This window comes from Eptatretus burgeri, chromosome 1 (assembly GCF_056783735.1).
Source record: "Eptatretus burgeri isolate ZD-2024b chromosome 1, Ebu_testis_v1, whole genome shotgun sequence".
Classification (NCBI taxonomy): Eukaryota; Metazoa; Chordata; class Myxini; order Myxiniformes; family Myxinidae; genus Eptatretus; species Eptatretus burgeri.
Genome location: NC_140961.1, coordinates 39,090,641 through 39,108,122, shown reverse-complemented (window position 1 = coordinate 39,108,122; position 17,482 = coordinate 39,090,641). Strand labels below are relative to the sequence as shown.

General features: G+C 43.5%; 1 protein-coding gene across 6 annotated transcripts in view; it reads left to right on the top strand.

The window, feature by feature from the left end:
- ORC3 (origin recognition complex subunit 3) overlaps nt 1-17,482 on the top strand; it is a 119,872-nt gene that overhangs the window by 8,330 nt on the left and 94,060 nt on the right. For 4 of the 6 annotated variants that reach the window (XR_015057857.1, XM_085880169.1, XM_085880198.1 and 1 more), the window contains exon 4: nt 13,236-15,332. The exons of the other annotated variants lie outside the window; for them this stretch is intronic. Coding sequence is in view for 3 of the 4 variants with exons in the window: in XM_085880169.1 (XP_085736295.1) it covers nt 14,952-15,332 (381 nt within the window). In the remaining variant the exon portion in view is untranslated. The remainder of the gene's footprint in view (nt 1-13,235; nt 15,333-17,482) is intronic. 6 annotated transcript variants of the gene reach the window in all.

Here is a 17,482-nt window from a genome sequence, read left to right as displayed (position 1 = left end):
GCGTCGCTACCTTCTCTGGAGACAGCTTTTATTAGACAAGGTCAGAGGTCAAGTTAATGATTTCTTAAGTACCAGTCTATGACTGCTTGTTTGTTTGTTACTAGATTTCGTAAGTATATTGATGACTTCCGTTTCTGTTTGTTTGTTTGTTTGTGGGCACGATAACTCGAGAAGGGAAGAAGCTACCAATGTCAAATTGCACCACGTGATTCAGGAGAGTGATGGCTCGCGCTGATTAGATTTTGGTCAAAATCGGTCAAAGGTCACAGTGAGGTCAAACATAATTCCATAAATTCACATGGAGAAATGGAGTATTTTTGCTGCGCTCGACGTTACGAGTTCGTTTTAACTTCGATTTTAATTTTGTCTTCGGTTTTTGCGATCGCTTTGGACGCTTAAAACTCGGTTGTCGAAATTCTGGTAAAAATCAGATGTTTTGGGGACGTTTTAAGATTGTATAAAAAAATTTCTCTCGACGCGTCACGGGTCGTCACGTGGTGCAGCGCGCTCTAGCAGAGGCGGCGTTGAGTCACGTAATGGTTTTCCATGTGCGCGTTGACTGTGTTTTCGATAAAGATGGTATTTAAAAGTCATTTTATTTTATCGTCGCATGCCTGACTCGCTAAGCCGTCGGATTATGCAAAGATTGTTGGTGGATGGCCAAATATTACGGTTTTGTGACTTTGAAAAAATAATATTAAATAATTGCGTCAAGAAATGGAGATTTTTGCTTCGGTCGACGTTACGATTTTTGATGGTTTGGTACAGAATCATCGTAGAAACTTCCGGTTTGCTTCGCTACCTTCTCTCGAGACAGCTTTTATTAGACAAGGTCAGAGGTCAAGTTGCCGATTTCGTAAGTACCAGTCTATGACTGCTTGTGTGTTTGTTTGTGTGTGTGTGTTTGTTTGTTTGTAGGCACGATAACTCGAGAACAGAAGAAGCTTCCAATGTCGATTTACACCACGTGACTCAGGAGCGTGATGGCTAGCGCTGATTAGATTTTGGTCAAAATCGGTCAAAGGTCAAGGTTACAGTGAGGTCAAACGTAATTCCGTAAATTCATGTGGAGAAATGGAGTATTTTTGCTTCGCTCGACGTTACGAGTTCGTTTTAACTTCGATTTTAATTTTATCTTCGGTTTTTGCGATCGCTTAGGACGCTTAAAACTCGGTTGTCGAAATTCTGGAAAAAATCGCATGTTTTGGAGACGTTTTAAGATTGAATAAAAAATATTTCAATCGACGCATCACGGGTCGTCCCATGATGCAGTGCGCTCGAGCAGACGCGTCGTTGACCCACGTAAAGGTTTTGCGTGTGCGCGCTGAAGGTGTTTTCGATAAAGATGGTGTTTTAAAGTCATTTGTTATCCCAATGAAGGTTATCGTCGCATGCCTGACTCGCTGAGCCGTCGGATTATGTAAAGATTGTTGGTGGATGGCTGAATATTATGGTTTTGTGACTTTGAGAAAATAATATTGAATAATTGCATGGAGAAATGGAGATTTTTGCTTCGCTCGACGTTACGAGTTAGTTTTAACTTCAATTTTAATTTTGTCTTCGGTTTTTGTGATCGCTTAGGATGCTTAAAACTCGGTTGTCGAAATTCTGGTAAAAATCGGATTTCTGGAGACGTTTTAAGATTGTATAAAAAATATTTCACTCGCGCGTCACGGGTCGTCACGTGGTGCAGTGCACTTGAGCAGAGGTGGCGTTGACCACATAAAGGTTTTGCGTGTGTGCGCTTATGGTGTTTTCGATAAAGATGGTGTTTAAAAGTCATTTTTTATCGTCGCATGCCTGACTCGTTAAGCCATCGGATTATGTAAAGATTGTTGGTGGATGGCCAAATATTATGGTTTTGTGACTTTAATAAAATAATATTAATTAATTGCGTGGAGAAATGGAGATTTTTGCTACGGTCGACGTTACGATTTTTGATGGTTTGGTACAGAATCATCGTAGAAACTTCTGGTTTGCGTAGCTACCATCTCGAGAGACAGCTTTTATTAGACAAGGTCACAGGTCAAGTTGACGATTTCATAAGTACCAGTCTCTGACTGCTTGTTACTTAGAAAATGTAAAGATTTCGTAAGTATATTGATCAGTTCCGTTTCTGTTTGTTTGTAGGCATGATAACTCGAGAACGGAAGGAGCTCCCAATGTCAAATTACACCACGTGTTTAAGGAGGGTGATGGCTAATGCTGATTAGATTTTGGTCAAAATCGGTCAAAGGTCAAGGTCACAGTGAGGTCAAACATAATTCCGTAAATTCACGTGGAGAAATGGAGTATTTTTGCTTCGCTCGACGTTACGAGTTCGTTTTAACTTCGATTTTAATTTTGTTCTTTGGTTTTTGCGATCGCTTAGGACGCTTAAAACTCGGTTGCCGAAATTCTGGTAAAAATCGGATGTTTTGGAGACATTTTAAGATTGTATAAAAAATATTTCACTCGACGCGTCACGGGTCGTCCCATGATGCAGTGTGCTTGAGCCGACGCATCGTTGGGTCACGTTAAGGTTTTGAGTGTGCGCGCTGACGGTGTTTTCGATAAAGATGGTGTTTAAAATAATTTTTTTATCCCAATAAAGGTTATCGTCGCATACCTGACTCGCTAAGCCGTCGGATTATGTAAAGGTTGTTGGTGGATGGCCGAATATTATGGTTTTGTGACTTTGATAAAATAATATTGAATAATTGCGTGGAGAAATGGAGATTTTTTGCTTCGCTCGACGTTACGAGTTCGTTTTAACTTCGATTTTAATTTTGTTTTCGGTTTTTGCGATCGCTTATGACGCTTAAAACTCGGTTGTCGAAATTCTGGTAAAAAATCGGATGTTTTGGAGACGTTTTAAGAATGTATAAAAAATATTTCACTCGCGCGTCACGGGTCGTCACGTGGTGCAGTGCACTTGAGCAGAGGCGGCGTTGACCACGTAAAGGTTTTGCGTGTGCGCGCTGACGGTGTTTTCGATAAAGATGGTGTTTAAAAGTCATTTTTTATCCCAGTAAAGGTTGTCATCGCATGCCTGACTCGCTAAGCCGTCAGATTATGTAAAGATTGTTGGTGGATGGCCGAATATTACGATTTTGTGACTTTGATAAAATAATTGCGTGGAGAAATGGAGATTTTTGCTTCGGTCGACGTTACGATTTTTGATGGTTTGGTACAGAATCATTGTAGAAACTTCTGGTTTGCGTCGCTCCCTTCTCTGGAGACAGCTTTTATTAGACAAGGTCAGAGGTCAAGTTGACAATTTCGTAAGTACCAGTGTATGACTGCTTGTTTGTGTGTTTGTTTGTTTGTAGGCACGATAACTCGAGAACGAAAGAGACTACCAATGTCAAATTACACCACGTGATTCAGGAGGGTGATGGCTAGCGCTGATTAGATTTTGGTCAAAATCGGTCAAAGGTCAAGGTCACAGTGAGGTCAAACATCCAAAACATGATAACTCGAGAATGGAAGAAGCGACCAATGTCAAATTACACCAGGTGATTCAGGAGGGTGATGGCAAGTGCTGATTAGATTTTGGTCAAATTCGGTCAAACGTCAAGGTCACAGTGAGGTCAAACATTCGATTTTTGATGGTTTGGTACAGAATCATCGTAGAAACTTCTGGTTTGCGTCGCTCTCTTCTCTTGAGGCAGCTTTTATTAGACAAGGTCAGAGGTCAAGTTGACGATTTCGTAAGTACCAGTCTCTGACTAATTTTAGATTTCGTAAGTATATTGATGACTTCCGTTTCTGTTTGTTTGTTTGTTTGTTTGTAGGCACGATAACTCGAACGGAAGAAGCTACCAAGGTCAAATTAGACCACGTGATTCAGGAGGGTAATGGCGAGTGCTGATTAGATTTTGGTCAAAATCAGTCAAAGGTCAAGGTCACAGTGAGGTCAAACATAATTCCGTGAATTCATGTGGAGAAATGGAGTATTTTTGCTTCGCTCGACGTTACGAGTTCATTTTCACTTCGATTTTAATTTTGTCTTCGGTTTTTGCGATCGCTTAGGACGCTTAAAACTCGGTTGTCGAAATTCTGGTAAAAATCGGATGTTTTGGAGACGTTTTAAGATTGTATAAAAAATATTTCACTCGACGCGTCACGGGTCGTCCCATGATGCAGTGCGCTCGAGCAGACGCGTCGTTGAGTGACGTTAAGGTTTTGCGTGGAGTAATGGTGTATTTTTGCTTCGCTCGACGTTACGAGTTCGTTTTAACTTCGATTTTAATTTTGTCTTCGGTTTTTGCGATCGCTTAGGACGCTTAAAACTCTGTTGTCGAAATTCTGGAACAGCGATGAATAATATATATATATATATATATATATATATATATATATATATATATATATATATATATATATATATATATATATAAATAAATAAAAATAAAAAAGTCTTTTATCAGATTCTTCTGAAAAGTAATACACCGATTATCTGGCATATCCTGCTGGTACTGAATCACTTTTTAAAAAATGGAATTTTTATAAGAAATCTAGTTTTTGTCTGGGACTCATCTGCAAACCAGAGTGTAAAATCGTAGACCACAATGAATTCAGAATTCAAGCTCCCCTTGGGCTTCTGACTGATTCATGCTTTTATTAGACAAGGTCAGATGTCAAGTTGACTATTTCGTAAGTACCAGTCTATGACTGCTTGTTTGTTTGTTTGTTTGTTTGTTTGTATGTTTGTTACTTACGAAATCTAAAGATTTCATAAGTATATTGATGACTTCCGTTTCTGTTTGTTTGTTTGTTTGTAGGCACGATAACTCAAGAACGGAGGAAGCTACCAATGTCAAATTACACCACGTGATTCAGAAGGGTGGTGGCAAGTGCTGATTAGATTTTGGTCGAAATCGGTCAAAGGTTAAGATCACAGTGAGGTCAAATATCCGATTTTTGTGGTTTGGTACATATAACTCGAGAACGGAAGAAGCTACCAATGTCAAATTACACCATGTGATTCAGGAGGGTGATGGCTGGTGCTGATTATATTTTGGTCAAAATCAAAGGTCAAGGTCACAGTGAGGTCAAACATCCAAAAAATGATAACTCGAGAACGGAAGAAGCTACCAATGTCACATTACACCACGTGATTCAGGAGGGTGGTGGCTAGCACTGATTAGATTTTGGTCAAAATCGGTCAAAGGTCAAGGTCACGGTGAGGTCAAACATTCGATTTTTGATGGTTTGGTACAGAATCATCGTAGAAACTTCTAGTTTGCGTCGCTACCTTCTCAGGAGACAGCTTTTCTTAGACAAGATCAGAGGTCAAGTTGACGATTTCGTAAGTACCAGTCTATGACTGCTTGTTTGTTTGTTTGTTGGCACGATAACTCGAACGGAAGAACCTACCAATGTCAAATTACACCACGTGATTCAGGAGGGTGATGGCAAGTGCTGATTAGATTTTGGTCGAAATCGGTCAAAGGTCAAGGTCACAGTGAGGTCAAATATTCGATTTTTGATGGTTTGGTACAGATAACTCGAGAACGGAAGAAGTTACCGATGTCAAATTACACCACGTGATTCAGGAGGGTGATGGCTAGTGCTGATTAGATTTTGGTCAACATCGGTCAAAGGTCAAGGTCACAGGAGGTCAAACATCCAAAACATTCGATTTTTGATGGTTTGGTACAGAATCATCATCGAAACTTCTGGTTTGCGTCGCTACCTTCTCCAGAGACAGCTTTTATTAGACAAGGTCAGAGGTCAAGTTGACAATTTCGTAAGTACCAGTCTATGACTGCTTGTTTGTTTGTTTGTGAACAGTATTTTGGAAAAACTCCTCTACGGATTTCGACTAAACTTGGTGGGGGGATTAGGTATGGTCCAAGGATCATGCCATTAGATTTTGGACTTGGTCCAAAGTCCAATATGGCCGCTATGGTGGCCATTTTGAAAAAATATTTGAATTTTTGTTTTTGCATTTCTACATGTTTTAAGTAATTTCCAACCCCCCTCCCCCCAAAAAAAATAATTATTAGAGAAGAAAAAAAGAAAATTTTGCAACTTTTTTTTCAACAAAATTTCGATTTTGTTTGTGCATTTCTACATGTTATGAGTGATTTCCAACAAAAAACATGCCAAAATTATAATTGCGGCTGATTTTGGAACTTCAGGTGGATATACCCACATTAAATCAATTTCTGTCTCAAAGAATGTAGTTATGACGAATGAATTGAGTCTGTAAAAGGGAAAGTTGCAAACTATAACTCTGTGAGCACTGTTGACGTCAAATTGAATGAATAGGATATCAGGTTCACTTGAGTGACCTAGCAGTGTTGGCGGCGGAGGTTTTGCACTCTACCGAGTGCTCCCCCTCTAGTTGGAAGCTGTTGTTGTTGTTAGTCGTTTGCTTCTGAAAAAGGACCAGGACACCCTGCAAGCCTTGCATACACGTTGTCGAAGCCACGTCCTTTGGGTTCGATGGTATGATCGAGTGAGTCTCAAACGGGATCATTTCTGAGATCACTAGACTTGGCCCGATCCCACTCGATATTACAAGGAAACACCCCTCTCTGTTTGGACATGTCCGCTGCTTAAGTGAACATGTACCAGCCAATACCTCCCTGGGATTCATCATGAATCTTTACTCTGATCACCGGCTTGATAAAACCTGCTGCCGTCCTCAAGGACGCCAAAGACTCTTGGTTATGCCATTGTGCCAATGAGATTGGCGTTGGCAGAAGGTGGAACATTAACAGTTGTGAGGATCGCTGCACCGCAACTAAATCTACATTTATATATGTATACACACATACACACACAACTAAACTTGCATATATATGTATGTACGTATATACTTGGGCAGGTGGATTAGTAGTAGGAATAGTAATCATTGATATTGTTACGGCTGTGGAAATTCGCATAACACCATATCGGTCCTTAGTTCAGTTATTCAGGTAAGTCTGTGTTCAGATAGATTTCCCCACCATTGTCTAATGGGCTGTGATCTTTGAGTACGCCGTTTTTCTTCTGCTATCGTTATTTTGGACCAACCGCTTCACAACAACCACCTCCACCACCAACGTCGCTCTCAACAACCGCTTCAGAACAACCACCTTAACCACCACCGCCCAACCACACCACCCTCACGACCACCACAAAACGCCAGCCACGCCACCATAACGCCAACCACACCACCACCGAATTTCCACCTCAGCACGGTTGCGAGAAGCCTGACATTCATCGGGGGAGAACGGATGACGGCCTCACCCCTCCCCCCAACGACAAACACATGCGGAAAAGAAGCAATGATCGGTAAAAGGAGAAGGTAAACGAAAAACCCCGATTCTGCGAGGAAAACGCCCTTCTTCTGGAAGTTTCGCGCGCGTGCTGGAAGGAGGAGGGGCGAAAGGGAGGGGCGAAAGGGAGGGGCGAGGCGCCTTGGAAATAAAAGGGCGCGCTGAACGCAAGGTCACTCTCTCTGAAGGAGACTGCGCTGGAGGTTGTGTGTGTGGAGAAAAGGGGAAAGAGTTGTGGGCAGTGTGTGGAGCCGCGGTGGGGGACTGGAGAGGGCGGAGCGCAGCGAAGCCAAGGCGTGCGTCCTGCCACACCGTGCCTTGCTGTGAGTCATTGGAGAGGGGACGTCGAGGGTCGCCCCCAGCAAGTCACCACGAGGGTGAAGGTAGCCAGCCCGGTCTCTCGGAGCCTTTGCGGTCTACACGGCTCCGTGTTCATAAAGACCTCAAGGGGTCAAGTCTACCCCTCGTCTGTCCTGGGGTATTTCCTTTGTTTCTTTTGCGTGAATGTTGTGAGCCATGTCCGTAAGTAGAACTGTCGATAAATGACTGCACATAATAAATAGACGATGGTACCTCTTTGTCTTGCTCGCGTCTTGTCCCTACCCCCATTCATTGCATGATTAAATACGTGCATTGTTTGCATGCATGACTGCATAACCGCATCTTTGACCGTATACGTGCATGTTTGGTTGTGGAATAAATGTGCTTGTTTAAATGTCACCCGTTCGTTGCGTCCTTTTCCTTATTTGAGCTGCCGTTCTGCATTCGGAATATAGTTGGTTTTTAAATAGCCAATAAAAGTGATCGGGTCCAACGGGGCTGCGTGATAATACCCTGCTTGGTTATCCCAAAACGAAACGAGCTGCTTAAGCGGTTCGTTTCCAAGCGGGCCCCGTTGAGGTTCAATCTCTCGGTAATCTACCCGCGCGATTAATTAGGTAAATCGAAGATTTGGCGATCGGACCCTGTTGCGCGTCGAGTACGGACAAGGTTGTGGTGTGGTTGGAAACACCCGTGGCTGGTTTCCGGCGTTAATCCGGAAAGCCGCGACTGGATTGTCTGTTCGGTGGGTAAAGCGGTTGCTATTGATTAAATGCAGTAATTCGCACACCGGTGTGCGAGAATCCACAACAATATATATATATATATATATATATATATATATATATATATATATATATATATATATATATATATATATATATATATACATAGTGAGGCAGAAGTAGCGCCCGATTTCTGTCAGTTGATTGTTTGTTTGCCATTTGTATTACAGTGTACAAGAAAGTTGAAATAAATGAATGACATGTTTATCTAACCATTTATTTAAGAAAAAGTTATTACGGAACTATACCAAGCTGTTTTACTTGCAATTTTCAAAGTGCCCTCCCTCGTGATCGATGCACAATTGCAGCCGAGCAGGCACAGAGCGGCACACACGTCTGCAGAGTTCGATATCAATTTCCTCAAACTTTGCAGCGATTTGAGCAGTTCAATTCCTGAATGGTACGAGGCTTTTCACGATAAACAAGGTCTTTCATGAGCCCCCAAAGAAAGAAATCTGGAGGTATAAGGTCTGGGGAGCATGCCGGCCAGTCGATCAGACCGCGGCGGCCGATCCACTTTCTGGGAAAGTTTTCACAAAACCACTGATGAACATAATGTCCATAATGAGGTGGAGCTCCATCATGCTGGAAATAACAGTCCTGATCTTGTACCCTGGGCCAAAAGAAGGTCTGCAGCATTTCCAGGTAAATTTCTGCAGTGACAGATCCCTCAAAGAAAAAGGTTCCAATTATCCCTAATGAAGATATGGCTGCCCAAACTTTCACTCCAGGTAAATTTACCTCCTTCTCAACTGTCACTCTTGGGTTATTCACAGCCCAGTAGAACAATTGTGTCTGTAAATTGTGCCATTAAGCACAATTTGGTGCAAATTCAGTAACTTTCCAAACTCGCAGCAATAACCTGCAAAACAAAATCAAAAATAAATAAATTACGAAAATTATTAATCTGCAAGACAATTATAAACAACATGACTTCCCAGAAAGAATCTGACAGCCGAAAAAACAGAAATCGGGTGCGACTTTTGAATCACCCTGTATATATGTGTGTGTGTGTGTGTGTGTATATGTATATATATATATGTATATATGTATATATGTATATATGTATATATGTATATATGTATATATGTATGTATATATATATATGTATATATGTATATATGTATATATGTATATATGTATATATGTATATATGTATGTATATATATATATATATATATATATGTATATATATATATATATATATGTATGTATATATGTATATATATAGTGGATTTGGAAAGCTATCGCACTCAACATTCAGGTCCTTTAGCTCAGTTATATCGGTAATTACATGTTGCCAGTTAGGGTCCCGACCCTCGTCTAATGGGTAGTTGAATGTTCATGCGCTGTGAAGTTGTTTTTATAGTCAGGTTTTCTTTCTGTTATTTTTACACCACCGACTGCACCACCGAAGTCGCCGCCGACCACACCGCATCGCCCTCGCCTCGCTTCCTTCACCTCGCCCTGGCCAACGTCGGGTGGGCGGAGCCCTGCAGAGACATGTTGCTCAGCTTCCTGTGCCAGGGGCAGGTCCAGGTGATGTCACCACGCTACTATGGCCAATCGGTGGGGAGCCGGCGTCTTCCCCGCTTCTCCTCCGACCCAGCACCGTCACCATTAACCACGCGGTCTGAGGTGAAGCCGTAGGCGGAGCCACAAACGCCCCCCGCTGGAGACTCCGCCCAAGGGAGGGAGTGCCCCGCCCACCGCGCGCCTGTCCAATCGGGAGCGGACGAGGAGTCACATGGGGCCTCCGGTCCAATGGGAGGGCGAGTGGGGAGGAGAGAAGCGTTCCTTGAGCGGGTGTGGGCCATATAAGGTGTGTTCTGAGGAGATTTCGTTGTCGTTCGTTTCTTGCTTTCTTCTCCTGCTTCTTCTCTGCCGGGCTCATCACCTTGGCTTCTGCAACGACCTCGTCCCTGCTCCAGAGCTTCGTGTCGTCGCCTTCCGCCTGCCTGGTACGGCGACACCAGTCTCAAGACCAGGGGATGTCCAGCTGCGCGCTCGTGGCCAGGTACCCTGACCCTCAGCCCGACTGTCCCCTGGGCTGGAGGTCCCATTTAAGACCTAGGGGTCCATTTCTGTCCTGGTGTGCGTGTGTTTGTTTGTGGCACCAGTGTGTTAAGTAGTGAATTGTCTTAGTGTTTTTGACTGTACATACATGCATTGCTTGATAGTCAGTATAAATCTGCTCTTATGTGCTTCCCTCATTCCCTGCCTATTATAAATTAATACCCCCAATTGTTTAAATGTACTCAACTCGTCGTGTAATTTCTCCATTTACTGGGTGTGTCGTGTGTGTGGGAAAGTGAGCAGCCATTGCCGCTGTAACGGAGTAACAGGATAATTGGGCCGGCGGAATTCGGCGATTATAAAACCACTTGGCATCGCACACGGAACGGGCTCGCTTCCGTACGAGTTCCGCCGAGGGTGAAGTACCCCGGTAGCTGTATCATGTGGGTACTTTGGTAAGTTGAAGTTCGCAATTAACCCTACCCCACGTGATCTCCCCATTGGCGTATTTCGGTCCAAAATAACCAGGACTCGCTGATCTCGGACTTCTCTGGGCCGGCGATCTGTAATTCTGGGCGATCGAGCCGAGACGGCCCCACTGCTCCATCGAGGTTCGTGCTCGTGGCGATGCGCCGGGAAACCACAACAATATATATATATATATATATATATATATATATATGTATATATATATATATATATATATATATATATATATATATATATATATATATATATGTATATATGTATATTAGGGTGGTCCAAAAACAGCAAAAAAATTAAAAATAATTCAGATGTTGTCTCCACAAGCCTTAAATTATTCCACTATGATTCAATAACGCGCATAAAAAAATTTAATTTGATCAGACGTGATTTAGAGGTCGCTCTATATGATGACTTTTAGTTTCATGAGTTGGTTAAATTAGGGTATGGTCAGGTACGATTACGGGTACTTCTGGATGTCCGAGGTGGAAATGGAGTGCATTTTCGAACTCTATGGGGTCGATTTACTCTAAGAAATGACTGCACCGACATTGAATTCACTACCATTTCGAAAATATGACCTTAAACAAGATTTATCATTTCTGGAGTTATCCTACTCATTTTGATATTTTCTAATCTATAATTATTTTGTTGTCTGTAAATATAATTATTTACTCTTAGAGTAAATCGACCCCACTGAGTTCGAAAATGCAGTCCATTTTCACCTAGGAAGTTCAGAAGTGTACGGATTCGCATCTCACCATACCCTAATTTTTCAATCAATGGAATTACAAACTATTAGAATATTTCGTCTCATTTACCAAATACCACTATCATCTTCGCCTCTATTGCTGTCTCCACTCCCGCCTGAACTTATTTCTCGCCGGCTCAACATCCAGTGTTTTCGATTCAATGATTCACGAAAAATATGTTAGTTATTTATTTAGTTATTATTATATTAAATTAGGGTATGGTGAGATGCGAATCCGTACACTTCTGAACTTCCTAGGTGAAAATGGACTGCATTTTCAAACTCAGTGGGGTTGATTTACTCTAAGAAATGTTTAGACGGACAACAAATTAATTATAGATTAGAAAATATCGAAATGAGTAGGATTAGTTACTCAACTCCAGTCATGATAAATCTTGTTTTAGGTCATATCTATCTGTAATTCCAGCAATGTGTGTGTGTGTGTGTGTGTGTGTGTGTGTGTGTGTGTGTGTGTGTGTGTGTGTGTGTGTGTGTGTGTGTGTGTGTGTGTGTGTGTGTGTGTGTGTGTGTGTGTGTCCGCTGTTTCTCGACAACCTCTGGTCCGATCTAATTGAAACTTGCCAGATATATTGCTGGGGTCCTGAGGATGTGCCTTTTCAAGGTTTGATATTAATTGGACAAGTGCTTCGCAAGTTATGGCCATTTATTTACCAAACCAATGGCAAGACACGTTGTTGCGTGGGCGTGGCCGATGGTGAAGGGAAGCTCAGCCGCGTTCCCTATTACAGGTTACAACGTACGGGCTTCCGGAGAGTGATGACTTCGTGTATTCTAATAATTTCTCGATTTCTTATGCGCATTTATAGATAAACACAATGGCCCAAGTTATGATCGTTTTCCTATTAGACGGTGTATAAATTTCGGTAAGATCAGAGTGTTGGTATGCTCCGAACCAGGAAGTAAATTATTTTTTTGCACGTTTTTTTTCCGTGTATTCTAATAATTTCTCGATTTCTTATGCGCATTTATAGATAAAAACAATGCCCCAAGTTATGATCGTTTTCATATTATACGGTGCATAAATTTGGGGAACATCAGAGTCAGCTGGTATGCTCTGAAGCAGGAAGTAAATTATTTTTTGCACGTTTTTTTCTCTTTCCTCTTCTCTTTGTGTTTTTCCTTGCGATTACATTGGGAAAAGGCAAAATACGTTGGCGATAATTGAATAATTGGCCATTAAGAATAAATTGCGAATAATCGTAACTGCTGTATGCGAACTTCCGGACAGTGAGGACTTCACTTCCGGAGAGTGACGATTACTGTATTCTTTCTCGATTTCTGTACTTTCTCGATGACTTTCTCGATTTTCTTAAACCCAATACCCCAATCCAGTCAGTGACGATTACTGTATTCTTTCTCGATTTTTTTTTTCTTGATTTATCGACTTACTGTATTCTTTCTTTCTCGATTTTGGTACTTTCTCGATTTCTTTCTCGATTTTCTTAAACCCAATACCCCAATCCAGTCAGTGACGATTTCTGTATTCTTTCTCGATTTTTTTTTTTTTATTGATTTATCGACTTACTGTATTCTTTCTTTCTCGATTTCTGTACTTTCTCGATTTTATTAAACACAATGCCCCAATCCAATTGTCGTTTATGACAGTGAAGGAACGAAGCTGCGCGTCGTGCACGCGCAATGGAATCTGACGAAGCACGAGCTGCTCGCTTGACACGCAACGCAACGCGCATGACAAGGCGTCGTGCAGCTCAAACGGATGAAGAACGAACTGCTCGCTTGGCAGACAACACTGAACGCGAGGAAAGGCGCTGTGCAGAGGAAACGGATGAAGAACGAGCTGCTCGCTTGACACGCGACGCTACGCGCGTGACAAGGTGTCGTGCAGCTGAAACGGATGAAGAACGAACTGCTCGCTTGGCAGACAACACTGGACGCGAGGCAAGGCATCGTGCAGAAGAAATCCCTCACCAGTGAGAAGACCGGCAAGTAAGCGATGCACTGCGCCATCAGGACGTACACCGTGCGAGACTAGAGCAGGCTCACCGTGAGAATCGCAACCTTGCTCGATACGATGATACAGATTTCTTCCGAGAGCAACTTCATGTTGAGTACAGGCACGCGTTAAGCAGGACCTCATTATTTCAATGCACTAAATGCTCACATTGTGATGCTTTTGTGTGGACCGAGGAGAGAAGAGGATTTTGCTGCAACCACGGCAAGGTTGACCTTAAGCATGATCCTACGAATCCAAATCCCGGTTCAATTCCATCACAACCTCCAGATGCTATTAAAAACCTTTTCCTTAACCAGGACTTTGTGAAGCGCGCGAAACAGTATAACAACGCGCTGGCAATGGCAAGTATCGGTGTCTGAGAGATAGGTATGCCTGGCTTCAATCCTGGAGTGCGCATACAAGGTAAGGTTTACCATTACATTGGTACTCCTCTTGCTGATCTGGGTTGTACCCCACGCTTTGCTCAGATCTACTTTCACGATCCAGCCCATGAGCTGGAGTTTCGTCGTGCCCACACCTCGAACAGTAGCCTGAATGAGCATTTTTTGCTCAGAGCACAACAGGCCATTCATGAGTGCAACCCATACGTCCAGCAATTCAAATCAGCCATTGAGTTTGTGGTTCATAATGATAGCGCAAATGAACTGAAAATTGTGTTAACAGGTCGCACGTGGCGCCGAGACCTTCATCATGGTACCGTCAACCTTCCCTCACCAGACAGCGATGTGGCTGTCATTGCTCCAGGGGCAATGACAACAGAGCAGTTTGGAAGGCTGGCAGTCGGTGTTCACCTCAGAGGAGGAGGTTTACAGACAATAGACGCCATGCATCCAGCGTATGACCCTCTATCATACATACTTCTGCTACCCTGCGGCTCCCAGGGGTACCACACTGAGTTAGCAGGGATAACGCCAACATCTTTCTCCCGCTACCATCTCCAAGTACGTGATCCTACTCATCACTTCAATCTACTACTTCGTGGTGGAAAGTTGACACAGCAGTACGTATGCGACATGATGGCAAAAATTGAGTCGCACCGTCTCAATTGGATTCGCTGCAACCAGAAGTCAATTAACGCAGAAAAGTATAAGATCATCGTTGATGCGTTGAACAGTGATGCTGAGGTGCTACCTAGACGCCTCACCATTCTGCCGCCGTCAATTTATGGGTCACCACGTTGGTATGCCAAAGAGTTTCAGGATGCAATGGCTTTGGTCTGAGTCAAGGGAAAACCTGACTTTTTCCTAACATTCACCTGCAACCCAAAGTGGCCAGAAATTAAACAATCACTTTTTGAGGGTCAGTCAGCCAATGAAAGACCTGATATCATCGCCCGGGTGTTTCATATGAAGGTGGAAGCACTCAAAGCAGACCTCAAGAATGACATCTTGGGGCATGTGGACGCTTATGTGATGGTGAAGGAAACGCAAAAGCGTCACCTTCCCCATATACACATGCTCCTGACCGTGGTACCTCGCGACAAGCCCAGAACACCAGCAGATGTCGATCGCGTGGTCTCTGCTGAGATTCCTGACAAACGCACAAATCCGGAACTACACCGTATCGTGACATCACACATGATTCACGGCCCATGTGGGGAATGGAACATCTCGAGCCCTTGCATGGCAGACCGGAAGTGCACAAAGGACTATCCCAAAGCCCTACGAGAAACGACAAGCTTCTCTGATGACTCCTATCCCCTGTACAGAAGACGGTTCTGGCATGCGGTTTGAAAGTTTTTTTGTTTTGTTTTGTTTGCACCTACGGGCACGCACCAACGGGCATGCACTAGTTTATTTAATTTATTCAAGTCATGAGACTAAAAGTCGTCATATGGAGCGACCTCTAAATCACCTCCAATCAAGCTAAAAAATTTTATGCGCTTTATTGGATCATATTAGAATAATTTGAAGCCTGTGGAGCAACGTTCTATTTTTTTTCGACTTTTTTGGACCACCCTAATGTATTGGACCACCCTAATATGTATATGTATATATATATATATATATATATATATATATATATATATATATATATATATATATATATATATATATATATATATATATATATATATATCTTCTTACCGGGCGTAGTGGCGTGCGCCTGTAATCCGGCGACTCGGAGGCTTGGGTTGGAGGATCGCTTGAGGACGGAGGCTCTGCACTGGGCAGGGTGTAGAGCAGCCCGGAATCATGGCGAAACCCAAATCCTGATCCCTGTGTCATAAGAGGCGACCAGGGTTGCGTCAGGAAGGGCATCCGGCGTAAAACCTGTGCCAAATCAGTATGCGGATCATAACGGATGATCCGCTGTGGCGACCCCTAACGGGAGCAGCCGAAAGATGAACAACATATATATATATATATCTTCTTCTTCTTCTTCTTTCGGCTGCTCCCGTTAGGGGTCGCCACAGCGGATCATCTAAATGATCCGCATAGTGATTTGGCACATGTTTTACACCGGATGCCCTTCCTGACGCAACCCTCGTCGCCTCTTACAACAAAGGGATCTGGTACACCTATTTTAACCGGGGTATACACCGGTCCAGTACACTGGTACTCATTTCGCCGACCTCGGAAGGATGACAGGCTGAGTCAACCCCCTGGTGTTATACAACTTGGTATATACATATACACACATATATGCAGTGTATATATATATATATATATATATATATATGCAGTGTATATATATATATATATATATATATATATATATATATATATATATATATATATATATATATATATATATATATATATATATTGTTGTGGTTGACGAAATTCGCAAACCACCATTCAGGTCCCTTAGGTGAGATATCTCTGTAAGTATATGTGTAGTTAGGCCCAAACCCGTTGTCTAGAGGGAATAAATGTCATTCAGTCGGGCTGCGACTCTTCAGGATAGCCGTTTTTCTTTTACTATCTTTATTTTGGACCAGCCGCCATTACTACCACCACCAACCACGTCTCAACAGCCAGCACAACCACCAACCACAACGCCGCTTCACAACAACAACAACCACCAACCACAACGCCGCTTCACAACAACAACCACCAACCACAACGCCGCTTCACCACAACCGCCACGACCTTTACCGTCACAACTCGCCACCATCGCATCCACACCATATCGCGCCACTCGTGGGCACCGATACTGGACTCGTGCAGGGCGCGCACCGAGCAGCGTATTCAAAAACATCACGGACTTTCCGCAGAAAACGGATCAAAAACGACTCACGCCCACTTTTGTTCCGTCCAATCGGCGAGCTGGGGCGAATTGGCCCCGCCTCCAGGGTGTTGGAGTGAGGACGCTATATGCAAATTCATGGATCAAAAAGCATTCACGCCCACTTTTCCTCGGTCCAATGGGGAGCCAGTTAGAGAGGTGAAGGGTCGGAGGCAAAGGGTCAAGGGTGAAAGAGCGAAGCCACGGGGCTTATATAAACGGCTGCGTTCGTCAGTAAAGAGAGTTGTGCGGAGTTCAAGAGAGTCGTCGGTGGAGCTGGAAAGAAGTGGGAGAAGTCCAGAGTGAAGAGTTGGGACGAGCCAAGAGAGGAGACGGAGAGGGCGAGTAGACGGAGCTGTGGAGAGGTGACGGCGGCGAAGGCGGACGAAGGGGTGCTCGCGTCGGTGCCGGGAGCTGCAGAGGGAGAGGCCAGCAACGCGACCGAGGTCGAGGAGGAGACGCTCGCCGCGGGACCCGAGACAGGGTGATATCCTCCTTCCCCCGAGCATCAGCAACCCCCTCCTGTTTCCCCCCGCGCTGAGATAGTGCGACAAAGGGGGCCCCTTTCCCACCCCCTACCAGACACTGTCCGCGAGGCCCGCGGAGTTGAGGCACCACCGCTACTTCGCGTCTCATCATCAGACGG